The sequence below is a fragment of the Poecilia formosa genome, unplaced genomic scaffold, assembly GCF_000485575.1.
Source record: "Poecilia formosa unplaced genomic scaffold, Poecilia_formosa-5.1.2 Scaffold244, whole genome shotgun sequence".
Lineage (NCBI taxonomy): Eukaryota > Metazoa > Chordata > Actinopteri > Cyprinodontiformes > Poeciliidae > Poecilia > Poecilia formosa.
The window spans coordinates 605,683-621,008 of NW_006800183.1; the positions used below are offsets into that span (position 1 = coordinate 605,683).

General features: G+C 39.9%; 1 protein-coding gene across 1 annotated transcript in view; it reads left to right on the forward strand.

The window, feature by feature from the left end:
• Nucleotides 1–1,229: 1,229 nt before the first annotated feature.
• Nucleotides 1,230–15,326, forward strand: part of apln (apelin) — a 29,755-nt gene continuing 15,658 nt past the window's right edge. The window contains exon 1 of the mRNA XM_016680515.1: nt 1,230–1,413. Within this exon, the coding sequence (XP_016536001.1) occupies nt 1,347–1,413 (67 nt within the window). The 5' untranslated portion in view covers nt 1,230–1,346. The remainder of the gene's footprint in view (nt 1,414–15,326) is intronic.

Here is a 15,326-nt window from a genome sequence, read left to right on the forward strand (position 1 = left end):
CAAACACTGCGAGCCGTGGAGTCGGCTGCTCTGATTGGTTCTTTCCTGCTGTTGCTCGGAGTGTCACCAACTTCAAACAGTGAAATGATTTAGAGGCGCACCTTGGAGAAAAGACGGTGCAGACACAAAAGCTGCACTGCAAAAACACAAAGTCTCACCAACTATTTTTTGTATTTTCTAGTGCAAATATCTTAGTACATTTGAAATGAGACAAAATTCACATAAGCAACTTTTCAGCAAGAATTTGGAGTTTGGTTTAATATTGATGAAAAAGTGTTTCATATAAGTGAAATAATCTGCCAGTGGAACTTATGCTTTTTTTAAAAAAATTAACATTAAGGAATTATTTTCTTAAAACAAGCCTATACATCTTGGAGAAAAGTTACTTGTAAGTTAGTACATTTGAAATAAGAGAAAACTAAGATATTTGCACTAGAAAATAGACAAATATATTTGGTAAGGTTTTGTGTTTTTGCAGTGTGGAAAACAAACCTTGCACCTTCACTGCAAAAACAAAATCTTACCAAGAATTGTTGTCTATTTTCTAGTATTGATATCTTAGTACACTTGAAATAAGACAAAACGAAGTTAAAGGTAACTTTTCAGCAACATACTGAGGCTTGTTTTAAGTCGATAATCCCTCAATATTGATGAAAAAGTCCTAGTAATAAGTGAATATCTGCCAGTGGAGCTGGTGTTTTATTACCAGTTTGTGTTTTTGCAGTGTGGAAACCTCATCTCACACCTCCCTCTCTCTTTCATCTCCCTCCCATCATGAACTGGTGTTTAGATTTCTGGATCCCGTTTGATTCAAAGCCTTTTCAACAAGGGTTTTATCATAAACCTGCATGCGCCAGCCCCTTTCCCCCCCGTTTCCTCCGCCGCTGCCGCGTGCTTTTGCCTGTTTGCAGGAAAGGGGTGGAGATGGTGGGTAATGGTGGGGCAGGAGGGCTTGTCCGTGACCCACAGAGTCAGTGATACATAAGCCACATGACCGAGTCGGCTCACAAGCACGCCGGCACGCTGACAGACCTGGACCAGCTCCTCTGAACTTGATTGGATCCTCTGACAGAAGGAGAGACGCTCAGATAAAGACGTGCCTTCAGTCTTGGAGAGGGAGCTGTCACACACTGATATACAAACACACACATTCCTAGAAACTGACACACACGCACAGAGGCAAACAGTCTCTCTCTCTCTCTCCCTCACTGACCGCTCACCCACCCGCTCCCCCCCCCACCCACACACACACTCTCTCTCTCTCTCTCACACACACACACACACACACACACACCACTACAGTATATCAGCGAGTGACGAGCGGAGAGCCAGAGGGGAGTGCAGAAATGAATGTGAAGATCCTGACGCTGGTGATTGTGCTCTTGGTGTCTCTGCTGTGTCCTGCCGGTGCTGGTGAGTACGCGAGAGGCCGGCCCCGTCGCTCGTCCTCTCCCTCTTTTTTTGCTTCTGCTCATATTTCTCCCTCTGTTTGTGCAGGCAGCTGTAGTTAATCAGTTACCCAGCATGGTTAGCCCGGTGTGGGCTCTAAAAAGGCAGGATCTCAGCACCTGGTTGTGTACAGTACTGCACTGCAGTGGTTGTTCTTCACACTCAACTTGAATGTGGGTTTTGTCGTTTCGCCTCCCTGCTTCACCTGGATGCGTGTTTGCAGCACCTGGAGACGGTTTATCGGTGTGCGGAGCCAGCTTTGGCTCTTATGAAAGATAGGATTTGCAATGCACATGTTCTGCGAGGTGTATCTGGTTTATTTGCAGCTTGGTTTGTTTTTACATGCCTCTGGCTGTGCAGCACCTATAGATGCGTGCATGCCTCCTGTAGTTGCTGAACGCATTGATGAGGATGATTAAACATAAACAATTTTCCTCTGGAGTCGTCCGTCGGACCTGAAATGTCCGCTATGTGGAAGAAAAACATGAAGTTAGGAGATGGGGGCTGGCTCAGGGAGGGAATGAGTTCGGCGGTGAGTTTCGATCTGCGGATGTGATGCAGGTAGCACTGAGGTGTGAAAAAACAACACTTAGGCCTGTGTAAATGTCTGGACTATATTTGGGATTGTCACCAAACCAAAAGCGCACACACAAGCTGTGTTTACGTTGAGGAGCCTTCCCACACTATGCAGGCTGGCATACGGAGCATTTCTTGCATGATTTAGCTAGGTGGTGTGCAGACTTTATGCCTGGAAAATGCTGTCCACTTTGTGCATCGATCCACAGCAATCACAGCTCCCATGCTGCACCGGCAACATGCTATTTTTGTCTGAGGACACAGGGAAATGGGAAGCAATTATCTAGCATCATAGCCAGTGTCGCTTTTCACGCCCTGCGTGTGGCTGAGCATGCTCCACGCCTGAAAAACCCCACCGTGCCACACCGAACGACGTGAGGGGGGAAAACAAGGCGGCTGCGCCTCGGGCTTTTAATGGAAGCTCATCCCTCTCGACGGTCGAGTCCTTCTGCTTCTGCACCTTTTCTGCTCTCCTCCCGGCTGGCTCTGTTGGCAGGAGGAGAAGGAAGAGGGAGAAATGGAGAAATGGAGTGAACGGGAGGCAGGCAGGGATGCAAGCGTGTTGCGGCGCCGATGGGTGTGGGGAGGGATGCTAGCTCGAGTGTGTCTGCGTAGCACAAGCCTCTGCTACAGTATGCGCCGTCGCTGGAAGGTGTCGGAAGAGACTCTGCATGTAGGCAGTGGGTGTGAAGCCTTTCATCTTAAAGGTGACCTATTATGCTTCCTTGAACAGGTTAGGATGGAGCTGTAGGTCTATAAAAAAACCTGTTAAGGACATTTTTTTGCACAAAACCATTCTGAGATATTCACATTTTCATCTGCTCAGTTCTGCCTATTTTGAGCTCCTGTTTCAGGGCGTCTTGTCACCTACAAGCTGCTGGTGGCCACGCCCCCCAACTCAATGTTTAAATTTGCACGTGAAAATGGCTGCAAACAGATGCGTAATTGTACAACCGTATATCTTTGAAAAGCAGAAGTAGAGCCTCCTGCACAACCAAGAATGCAGCAAGTGGTTTCAGAATTAGCCTGGCCTTTGCCCTCCTGCGCTGCTTCGCTTGATTCTAATCGCACGTCACAGATCAGTCTGGGCTTTCTCCCACTGAGGAGGATTTCTCTGCCCAGGTTGAAATTCAGCCAATCAGAGAACAGAAAGAGAAGCTGTGAACAATGACGTTGATCTTCTGCTTTGTTTTGAATTGAATTCTGCCTGTAGTTTTATCAAAGGCACCAGAGGAAGTGAAAGAAGCCAATCAGTCCATGTTGGCCACGTTTCCAAACACTGAATCAACATTGTTTGGATCAGCACCTCTCTCTTGCAGTGGAAGATGGTTGTTTACAGTGCAGGAAGTTACCAGGAAAGCTTCGTAGAGTCAAACTGGAGCATTATACACGTCGCGGCCAAATATCGATTGTGTAAAAATTAAAAGGTCAACAGAGTCCAGAGCCTCTGGATAAACCAGAACTAGTAACTGGTTTTTACCAGGATATTTCTTAATAGTAAGTCAACAACAAAATACTTTTCCAGCAGCCATTGTACAGCGCAAAAAGTGGTCAAATGTGCTGGAGCTTAACTTGGGTTGTTAGGTAACGGACTGAGCATTTCTGGGGTTGCTAAGTGACGGGCAGTGCCTGCTAATTTGTGACGTTACGTTCAGGAGGTTTTTGAAACAACCCATTTTCCAGACACCAAAAAACATGAACTTATTGCCAATAACCGACTGCGTGTTTTTCTCTAAGTGCTTGGGCTGTTTTCAGAAGAAGCAGAGACTCAAATGGTATAGTATCAGCATAAAAATGTGCAAAATGTGAGATTTGCATTATAAGTCCCCTTTAGGAAATTGGTTTTCACATTTAGAGCGTTCCCTCTCTCTGTGGCTCTAAGAAACAACAGATTGGTTAAAAGAAAGGAAAGTGTGCCGGATGCAACAAATACAGAACCGGATCTCTGTGACCCGGGCTGCGGAAGTGAGCATGTGTAATTATATTTATGATGCAGATGCATATTAACAAAAACTGTAGTGCAACAGGCAATTTATTCAACAACCTAAAGCTGTTTATAAAACCCATTCAGCATCCTAAATGAGCTTCTGAGGCTTTCTCTGTGGAATATTAGCATCTTTTAGCAGCACACCTCAATTACCCATCCTTGAAAAGCACTCCGGCTGAAGAGTGGCCTCCAGCTTTAGACATGTGGTATCCATAATTCATCCTGAGGCCGAACACTCTTCCTCCCTCTGTGAAAGTCTCGGGGTTGGCATGTAAACAGTCCCTATTCACAAAACACGTCTGCCACAGCCTCTTACAAGAAATCAAAGCTTCACTTTTCTCTGCCGTGGAAACATCCTGTCAGTCTTTACCAGGAGACTTCAGAAGATAAAAAAAACAACAACCATCAGCTGCAGCAGCAGCACCACCACCAGCTGCAGCAGCAGCAGCACCAGCTCAGACATGCATGCATGTACTCAGGTGCTGTTCAGCAGCAGAGCAGGTGACCCGCCGCCCAGATCACAGCGATTATCAGAGGGAGAAATCGTCTGCTCGGGAAGAGGGCATCTTTACGAGAGCTGTCAGCAGAGCTATTATTCTGCATTAAACTTTGATGTATTGTCCGGGCTCGCAGGCTCTGTAGCGCCAGCATATCCGTACAGGACAGGCCTGCTCTGATGCTCAGAGACGCATTAAGTAACAAAGACGTTTTGTGATGGTTTAATCAGTTTAAGGTGTCAAGGGTTTTAACGTTATGGTGCTAATAATACTCAGTTTTCTGGATTTACAGTCCTACACTGCAAAAACACAAAATCCTACCAAGTATTTTTGGTCAAGCTTCTGATGTAAATACCTTAGTACACTTGAAATAAGACAAAACGAACATTAATTAACTTACAAACAGCTCTGGACCCACTGCAGTGAAAACCTCCTGGTTTTTCCACCAAGTATTGATTTCTGAGTTAAAACATTAGTATTGTCGTTTCTAAATAAATTTTAACTTTGATCTTTGCATTATTTGAGGTCTGAAAGTGCTGCATCTTTCCTGCAAATAAAAACTAAATTTTTGCTTTGAATTTCAGACATGTTGTCAAAAGTCCATAGAATAAAAAAATGTTCATTTTACACAAACATTTACCTATAAAGAGTAAAATCAGATAAACTGGTCATTTTAAATGGCTGCATACAGCTTGTTTTATGGAAATAATTCTTTAATTTTGATTTTAAAAAAAGTTCCAACTCTTCTAGCTTAAAAAAAAAACATTTTTCCATGTTATAAGTGAAATAATCTGCTAGTGGAACTGGCACTTTCTCATGAATATTCATGATTTATTGATTCAAAGCCAGATCTATATTGCTGAAAAGAAAACACAAAAACAAACTGTTTAGTCGAGGTAATTTAATCTATATTTGGATCAACAACTTTATGAAACCCAACAGGTAATTTATCTGAAGCTCCAGTTTTCCTTCCAGAAGCCAAAAAAAAAAACAAACAATGACTGATGGAAGAAACTATTTCAGCATAAAAGGACAAGAATCAACAAAAACAGTATAAATATATCAACAACTAAAAGAAAAAACAAACATCTCTGGTATTTATGGTCGGCATCGTCCATAAAAAGCTACTCAGTAGGTAAAAGGAGAATATATGGCTGTTTTCTTAAGATTCAGTTTCTATAAACACATTAAATCTTATCATCCTAATACTCTGTACTCTACATTAGCTCCAAAATTACTGTCTCTTTTCTGTTTTCAATAAAAACAATCCCTTTATAAAAGCTTTCTAGTTTTAAATTGTTGTGTTAAAACCATGAAATTGTAAAATCTTGGTATTTCTACACAGAGTTCGCCTAATGGCCCATGACTAATAATATTCTTTCTGCACCAGAATCAGATGTAAGCAGGATGAATCAGCTCTGCGTAACGTAAAGAAGATGTTTGAGGCTGTGGATGTGATTATGGACAGTGTTTAAAAGTGAAGCGGCTAAACTCTTCCAGATGTCCAGTGGATAATAACTCCGTAGCAGCGGGCAAGCCGTCGGGTCAAAGAGCGGAAAAGCAGAAAGGTTATTACAAGATTACAGTAAAATCAAAGCGACAGGTTTTTTTTTTTAGGCACAGGAGCTTTGAGAGGAGCAGCTGGGTTTACATTACTCACTACGCAACACACCCACAGCGTCAGATGGAGTCTGCTGCATGAAGACCCTGGATTTCCACCTCATGCAGCAGCGAAACGGAGCCAATAATCTGACGACTCAAACACTAATTCTGCATGTCAGCAGAGAATCGTTTCCTTCAAATCCAGTTTAAAAAAACGGCACAAAGCATGGAGGGTTTGGGTTCAGTGCAGCGCGTGAAACTCATCTTCATTTAGGGAAACGTCAGCATCAAGGATGTAGCGATAAAATCCATGAACATATCAATAAATAGCTCTGAAATCGCTTCTTTAAATGACATATTGATCATCTTTTCACACTAATCAGTCCCTCCAGAACTTCAAGATTCTTTTTCTGAAGCTCAAAATATCATAAAAACACAAAACTAAGTCAGAAAAAATAAAACATACAGGAGACAAAGGAGAAACCAGAGACAAACATTAAATTTAGACAAATCCTCAAATTCATCAATACAATAACTTATTTTTTCAATAAAAATAGTGATTTGTAGACATTTTGCAATAGTTGAGCTTATTTATGGCAGTAAACGTGACTTTTTGTTACTTGCCACATCGATCACAGATTGTAACTTGACATCAAGTAACGTTGAGACAGCAGTGGAGCAGAAGTAGGAACTACTGCCACCTGCAGGTGGGAGTTAGTGTCACTTTAACTCAATGTTTTTGACCGTTTCTTGGAGAAAATTTGCAAAAACTCAAAGTGAAAAGTGTGGGGATTTGATTCGTAAATTTAAGCAACAAATTGGATGAACTGGTTGATGTAATGCGGCAATACGCAGATTAAAACTGCTTCGATTTGATCGTAGCAATTAATCAACTTATTAACTGTCGATTTATGGTTATTAGACTAAATTTTGTTATCTTTGAAAGTCTCCTAGTGTTGTAGTTTGGCTGCCGTCCAGCAGAGGGCACTGCTCGTCAACCTTAAGTAGAGAGGTAAATACAAAAACAAAGATGGCAGCACCATACGAGAACCGGAAAGAGAAACGGTTCAAACCGAGTCCGTGTCGGATGCAAAATGAACTTTATGTGGTTCTGTTTTGAAATATAAACACATGACAAACAAACTACAGTTTCAGTTTTGAGTTTTCTATTCAGCAACCTGAGAGGTTCATGTTTTGTTATAATTTATAAATGTCTACGTTTACTAATGTGGGGAAACCACAATTTTCAGTTTATTCAGTCAGTAATACAGATGACACAAAATAAAGTTGAAATTTCATTTTAACTTTATTAAAATAATGTTAAAATGTCTTTTTTTTTTAATTCAGCATATTAAAAATGCTTTCCCTTATGTTGTGGAAAGATGGTCAGTCCTTTTCATACTCTTAATAAAATGGCCGCTTTAGTCTATAGATAAGATCAATCAACTTCAGATCAACTCTGTTAATAACTTGCATCCACATTTGATTAATAAAATAGTATTTAAGCACAATGTTTTTGCGTCCCTCTGGAGGCTAGAGGGCCAAACAAGACACCACAGCGTGCTGGTTTTGGCCCACAGGCCTCGAGTTTGACACGTGGTTTAGAGAATCGATTGTCACCATGAAGGTTTACGAGGTTGTATCTAAACAGCTTTTACTCCAACATGCAACACTGAGAAAGTTTATTCCTATATGCAAACAAAAGCTCGACAGTTGCCAGTCTTCCCAGAGTCGGACATCTAAACAACGTCAAACATCTGAGGGCTGGAAGACGGAGCGACACCTCAGACGCCGCTGACCCCACTGACCCAGTTACAGTCAGAAAAAAACTAAACAAGTACAGCATGTTTGGAAAGCTTGCCAGGAGAAAGCCTCTTTTTGTTGATGTTGCAGCATGATTTAGGTTAGCAGAGTTGCCTTTAAGCAAACTGTGGATTTTCAGGACAAAGTCCTCTGGACAGAAATCACTGCTGCAGAGATGTTTTGTTCTCATGCAAAGCATGAAACCAAACTCACCATCTCAAACATGTCGCGTTAGCTGCCAGGCACGGGGTTGGAGCGGTAAACAGTTTGGGTTCGTTTTGCAACTACCTACAGCTCGAGTCAAATTGTGGCGTTTCTGTATAAACAATCAGCTACTTTAAAATGAAATGTGGGCGAGAAGATTTCCTCATCAATGTGGAACACTGACATTTAACTCACAGGAGATTAAGTTCAAGTTGTGACTGATTCAGGGTGAAATTAAATTATAGTTCAAACTGTGTCGGCTGAATGTTTTCATTCTGCAGAAAAATGGGAAATATGACAACTAAATGAGGACAAACTAATTCTCTGTTTCAATCTACAAAACTTTCATAGATCAGTTTATAATACGCCTAAAACAATTAATCCTGATGAATCGATTACTGAAATAATCATTGATAACTGGAGTTTCCCTAGTTTTAGCTTCACTCAGTTCAATACAATGTTTATTTCTTAATTTAAAAAGGAACTGAATCACATTTATTTGCATCTTTTAAAGTATTTCTAAACATTGCATAAAAAGCATTAAGTAGTTAAATGACAAACCTGTAGAATATGTCAATTAGTTGATTAATCAATCAGAGTAATTGATTACTAAAATAATCTAAAGTTCTAGTTCTACTGGCAGATTATTTCTCTTATAACAGGAAAATGTTTTATGTAAATTAAATAATCTGTCAGTGGAACTGTAACTTTTTAAAGAAATCAATATTGTTGACTTAAAACAACATCCTATATCTTGCTGAAAAGTTACTTGTACATTAGTAAATAATTACTAGCTTATTAGTAATTATTTAAAGTGCACTTTAAATAACAGTGATTAGAAACCATACCAAAGCTACTTGGTAGGACTTTATGTTTTTGAAGTGTAAAATCAGAAAAGTTCAGTAGTTTCCTGTTGCTGAAATCATTCAAGCACATGAGGGCATAAGAAGCGTTTTAAAACAAACTTTTTGTGCCTTTTTTAAAATTTTATCTGCTCAAAAATGAACTGAAGTAACATTTTAAATCATTGTAGATTCAAAACATAGAAAATGTTTTGCATGTTTGCGTTATAAGACGGGTTTCTCACTTTTTGGGGCTGAATGCTTTGAGTTCAATAAAACTGGGTTGATGTTTAAGATTTTTTAAAGATGTTTTTCTCTGTAAAAAGTGTCTCATCTGCATCAACCACCTACGTTTGCATTGAGGTTGGGGGCCGCACAAAATCCTTCAGAGGGCCACAAATGGCCCCGGGGCCACACTTTGAACACCCGTGATGTAAACTACAAAATCATGCCATGGTAGGAAACACAGAAAGGTGATTTTTTTTGTCCCTCCCATCTGTGCATCATGACACCCAGTAATGAGCGCGCTGGTCTGGGAGTCGATGAGGAGATTTAGTGAAAACCCGAAGCTCATTTGGATATAAGAGCAACGTTTGGGCTGACGGCCTCAGGAGAGATCGGCGGCTGAAGACTTTGGCATATGCGACTGCTGTAATGTAATTCAGAGCCTTTAAAATGAATAAATCTACTCACTTAGATGTTCCCTGGAGAGCAAATCCAGTGAAGCAGAGAAAAAGCAAAGGAGGGGAAGTAAAAGATGGTCCAAAGGGGGCAGAAGAGGAAAAGGCCAAACAGGAAGGAGCTGAGAGGCTGCTTGAGATTTCCAGCAAAGAAGTCGTTTGTTGTATTTTTTTCTAAAGATATATTTAATCCAGGGAGTAATGAACCTGATCTGCTTCCTCTTTTAGTGTCCAGTGTAGTTTGGGGGTGTGTGCACTCCTTAAAACTTAATTAGACCCAGATATTTTCAGAAAGCGCTCCATTTTGCGTCCAATAAGAGAAATTATTTATGACTCTTCCCCCCCCCAACATGAAGTGTTAAATTGAGTGTTTGTACCGGCAGATCGGATTCCTGATCGCGACCCGAGTCGACGTTTTTATTAAGGCGGCTGCCAGAGAACAGAATAAATGCTGCAGCCTTTAAGGATGCAGGTGCTCTAATTACTTTCAGGCTCCATTTGTTGGAGTCCAGAATGTGAAAATGTGACACTTTTATATTGCTTTACAGATACCATTTGTCGTAGGAAATCATTTTTCAGCAGCTGAGTGGAAGGAGAGGAAATCAGTCTGACAGAGTGAATAAATGTGGACACTGACACTACAATAAACCTCCAGCCATTATGGATCGCTGTGATTCACTTTGTGATTAAAAACGCTGCAAATCTTCTACTTATCTGACTAAGATGATCGATTTTAGTGCTTGTGAATTTGTGGATACAAGGCTTGGCAAAAGTATTCATATTTCTTGAACCTTTTTCACATTTTTAATGTTGCACATTATAAATGTGGACATAGATCTTAGGGTGTTTTAGATAAAGTTCTGCATATTTGTGAAGTGGATGAAAAAAGATATACAAAAAAAAATCAGTCTAGAGCAGGATAAAATTAATATCTCAAGTAGGGCTGAAACGATTAATCAGATTAATCGTGATGAATCAATTATTCAAATAACCATCAACAATTAATCACAAAATTAGTTAACTGGAGAATACAGAATCAAAAACAACCAATTGTTGATAAAACAATCCATACAGTGTTGTTCTTTCAACAAATTGACTTTTTGAGTCTGTGTACTCCAGTTAACGATTAATCGGTTGCTAAATTAGTGGACGATTATTTCAGTAATTGATTCATCACGATTAATCTGATTAATTGTTTAAACCCTTGAGTAGATTGCAGAATAAGCAAACATTATCAGTCTCTAGTTGTCCAAAGATGCACAAAAGTAAATCACTCAGATTTTTAGTTTTATATATATATAAATAAAGGGGGGGATAAAACTACTTATTATTTGAAGTCCGCTTTACAATTATGTGCTCACTGAAAAGAAATATTACCAAGTACTTTTGGTTTCTAGAGCAAATATCTTAGTAGAGTTGAATTAAGACAAACTGCAGTTACAAGTAACTTTTTTAACCAAATATAGAAACTTGTTTTAAGTCAATAATTCCTTAATATGGAGGAGAAAATACAACTTCCAGTGGTAGATTATTTTACTTATGGGAAGAATATTTTGTTATAAATTAAGTAATCTGCCAGTGGACTAAGTATTTTTTAATCAATAAGGAATTATTTACCTAAAACAAGCTTGTATATCTTGCTAAAAAATTACTTGAAATAAGAAAAAACTAAGATATTTGAACAAGAAACTACTAGACCAACAATTCTTGGTAGGATTTAGTGTTTTTGCAGTGAAAATTTCTCCTCCCTGCTGTTTCTTTTTGAGACTTCAGAGAACAACCGAACATGTTGATGCTCATCATCTGGGTTTAAAAATCGCCATTCGCCTCTGCTCTAACGCTCCTCATCTTCCTCATCTTCCTCACTCCCGGGTCCCTCAGTAACAACAGAAATCATCCATTGATGAAATCATACATTATTCATCCAAATCGTTCTGCCTTTGATCACAAATGTTATTTCCCTTTGGAGATTATTTCACACTTTCAGACGCTGGTCAATCGAACCATCAGCCTCTAAATAATAGCCCGGGTCTCCCCACATGCTGCTTCCTGCATCGGGACGGGGCCCCACGCTGGGTCCCTCTGTCTCACTCTGGCCCCTGAACGCAAACAGATGTTTGTAAAAATAGAAGAGCTAAACAATACAAGGAATTCATAAACATGCCTCCGGATCAGGAAAACGGTTTATCCTCTCCCTCTGGGCAGAGCGGTCCAATAAAAAATAATCTGAACTTCAGCTCACCTGCAGCTCAACCCGTCAGCGAAAGTCTGCAGAAATTTATTTCCTCACTAAATACGTGTGACGAATTTGGTTATCGTGTTTCATTGAGCTGGATTGACCTAGAAAACACCAGAAAACGTGCTGCACACGTTTTTATGTGTGCAGCACGTTAAAGAAAAACACAGTAATGCAAGACAAGAGCATCATAAAAAAGGCAAAATCCTGTAACTCTGTTTAAAAAGTACGAGGAAAAATAAATATCTTCAATAAAACACTAGAAATTTAAGGAAAATGTTCATTTTGCAGTAAGTTTTTATCATCTTCTCTATATACAAGCATTGGATAACATTTTCTTTCTCATTTTGCAGGATTATTTCTGTTTGACATTTTAAATGTCCAAAATAAATAAACAAAAACAACAAATGAATGAATTCAGCCTCTGCAAAACAAAATTATCCTTTAAAAAAGGCTAAAACACCAGAATGAAGACTTTTACCATCCAGGTTTAGTAGAAAGAAAAACAATAAATCATGCAAACAGAAATCATTGAGCTCATTTAAATTTATAATGCGATTAACTGATATATTAATTGTTGCGACAGGCCTAGCTGTAGATTATATACGTCTTCCTGTGGTTAAAATCTGCTTCATGAGTTTCTCTTTGATAACTTTAAGTTTGGTTAAGAAGCATAGAAACTGACGCAATGCAGGCGCTCTTTTCCCTCTAAATACTCCGTATTTTCTTCAGGTGAAACCGTCTGCCTCACATTTTTAAAAGCTGCAGTGAAACCTGCTCTGCTGTGGCTTCCAGTTTCTCTCTTTCTGCTACGTATCTAATGGAGGAAGACATGCAGATTCACAGCAGGGCGACGCAGGTGAGGGAGGGGCCTGGTCTGCACTTCTGATGTGTGTGTCCATGGAAACGGATGGTTGGAGGATCCCTTTGCCCTTGACGTCGCGGTCTCTGGAGATCAGGGCAACGGTTGGCATCGTTACCTACCGCCTGCATCGTACGGGTGACGCTGTTATCGGAAACAGCAGACCCAGCATCTCCCCTGCTCCTACAGCCGCCCATGTTTGCCTCATCCAGTGGAAAGTTGGGAGGAAAAACCTCCCTGTCGAGGCGTTTTGTGTTTGTGTCTCAGGCTGTTGACCACATTCCAGCTGAAAAATTGTACAAGACTTTAACCTGTTCTATAACGTATCCCAAAATCTAAAAATATATATTTATACATGTATATTCCACACAATATGTGAAAAATGTAAGAGAGAGGGGTTATCGTTTAAGACAAGAAGAAAATTTTTAAAACAATGTATTGGAGAAACCAAAAATATTTTTTGTTTATTACTGAGTAAGGAAGGTTTATGTAATGGATTAAATCAGGGGTGTTGAACTCATTTTCATTTTGGGCCATGTCAAACAAAAATCTTAATGTCCTTAAAGGGCCGGTTGTGCCATAATGTGTTGATAAAACCAATCAAACTGTTAAAATATCAATAAACAGCTGTTTTGAGAAAATCTGAAGTAAAATCCGAAAGAAAATGTGGAGATTCGTTGATTTTGTGTGAATTTTGCAGATTGTGAAAAACTGGAAGGACTTATTGGTGTAATTTGGAGTCTAAAGGGCCACATAAAAAGCTACGGCGGGTCAGATTTGGCCCCCGAACCTTGAGTTTGACACATGTGGATTAAATAATGAGTTTAAAAAAATCTACACCACCTTAAAAAACAGTCTAAAAAGGAGCTTATTGAGAAACGTGGCATAGTTTTAGCTTCACCTGGTTCAAATTCTGTAATAATAAAAATCTCCTATAAAGCTAATTTTGCTCTCCAATTATTAATCAGTTAAATCCCAAAACAAAGTAGAAATTCTGAAGATTGAATGATTATTCTATCGATTCTTTGACAATTAATCGATTGCTCTGTTGATTAATTGATTATTCTGTCGATTAATTGATTATTCACTTTTGTTCTGGTGATTAATTGATCAAAAAATAGAAAACAGATTAGCCTTACACTGTGTTGACGTTAAGTCAGGCAGAAAAGGGCTAAAATTTTCACAAGTTGATGTTAGAAGTATTTTTTTAGCTGCAGATTCATCCTTTGCATTCCTTCACTGGTGGAATGCTCTGTTGTTGCATTTAGGCAATAACATGTTTATTTTCTTATCTGGAACTGAATTATTTGTTTATTTCCATATTTTAATGCATTTCTAATATTGCATAAAACTGGAAAATGTGATGACTTTTTATAAGATTAATCGATTAATCAACTAATCTTTGATTAATCATCAGAGTAATCAATAGAATGATGATTACTAATATAATAGTTACACATTTAAAGTAAAGATGTAGATCTTTTGAAAATGTAAGACTTCTCAACACGTCTCGTGATAAAAAAGTGGTGAACACGTGGTTGTCCACTCAGATGGATATATGGTTTTCTTTCTTTGGTCATTTCCAGTAGGTAGCAACCCACAGTAACCTTGTAGCCACAAATTTACCTCTTGAGCTGGAGTGAGATTGTGAATAAACCAAGAGGCAGTCAAGTGGTGAGGGGAGTCACTGGCTTCATTAACTGCTGCAGGCAGGCCCTTTGAACTGGCAGAGCTCTGATCATGGCGGAGCATGCCGTCTCACACCTCATCATTTCATACAGTCTCTAATTCAGGGCCGTACACTCTGCACTTCACAGACTCAGAAGGACATCTGTGGAAAGTCAGAAGCCTCAGGGCCGCCCGGTTTGTTTTTAATTAGTTTTGAACCTTCAGAGAGTGCGGGGGGTAACTTCCAGAGCCGGGTTTGGAAGGGGTTAAGCTCAAAAGCTTTCAGTAATGGGAGTAACTTTTCATGCACTTTGGTTTCCTCGCCAGATTTTGGTGTAGACAAAGCCAGCCTTCAGCTCAACCACAGGCCTAGCATTATCACGCAACAACAATGATGCATATCAAACAGTCCCCAGCAGGAATAAAAAGAATAGTGCTTGTGACCAAAATAACCCCCATCCCCTGGTTGTGCCTGCGAGGAGCACTCAGATGTAGAGTGAGGCGGCCGCAGAGGGGCCCGAAGACATCACCGCACACAGGCGGCTGATCGCACATTCTGACTGCGCAGAGAGGAAAAACTGTAAACCGAGAACCTGGTCGATATCAGCTGACACTGTCAGACTCTTTGCTCCAAACTGAGCACCATTCACAACGGCTGCCATGGCAACCAGGCCTGAAAGTCAGCAAGTGATCGGTACCAGTTTCTACCGAGGCCCAGACTGGCTGGTGGGAGAGCAATATGCGGCATTTCTACAGCTAACGATTAATTTAGCTATCAATTATTCTGATTTATTCTGACAGTTAATGTATCAATTATTCTGACGATTAATCGATTACCCTGCAGATTATTCTGACGATTAATCGATTACCCTGCAGATTATTCTGACGATTAATCGATTACCCTGCAGATTATTCTGACG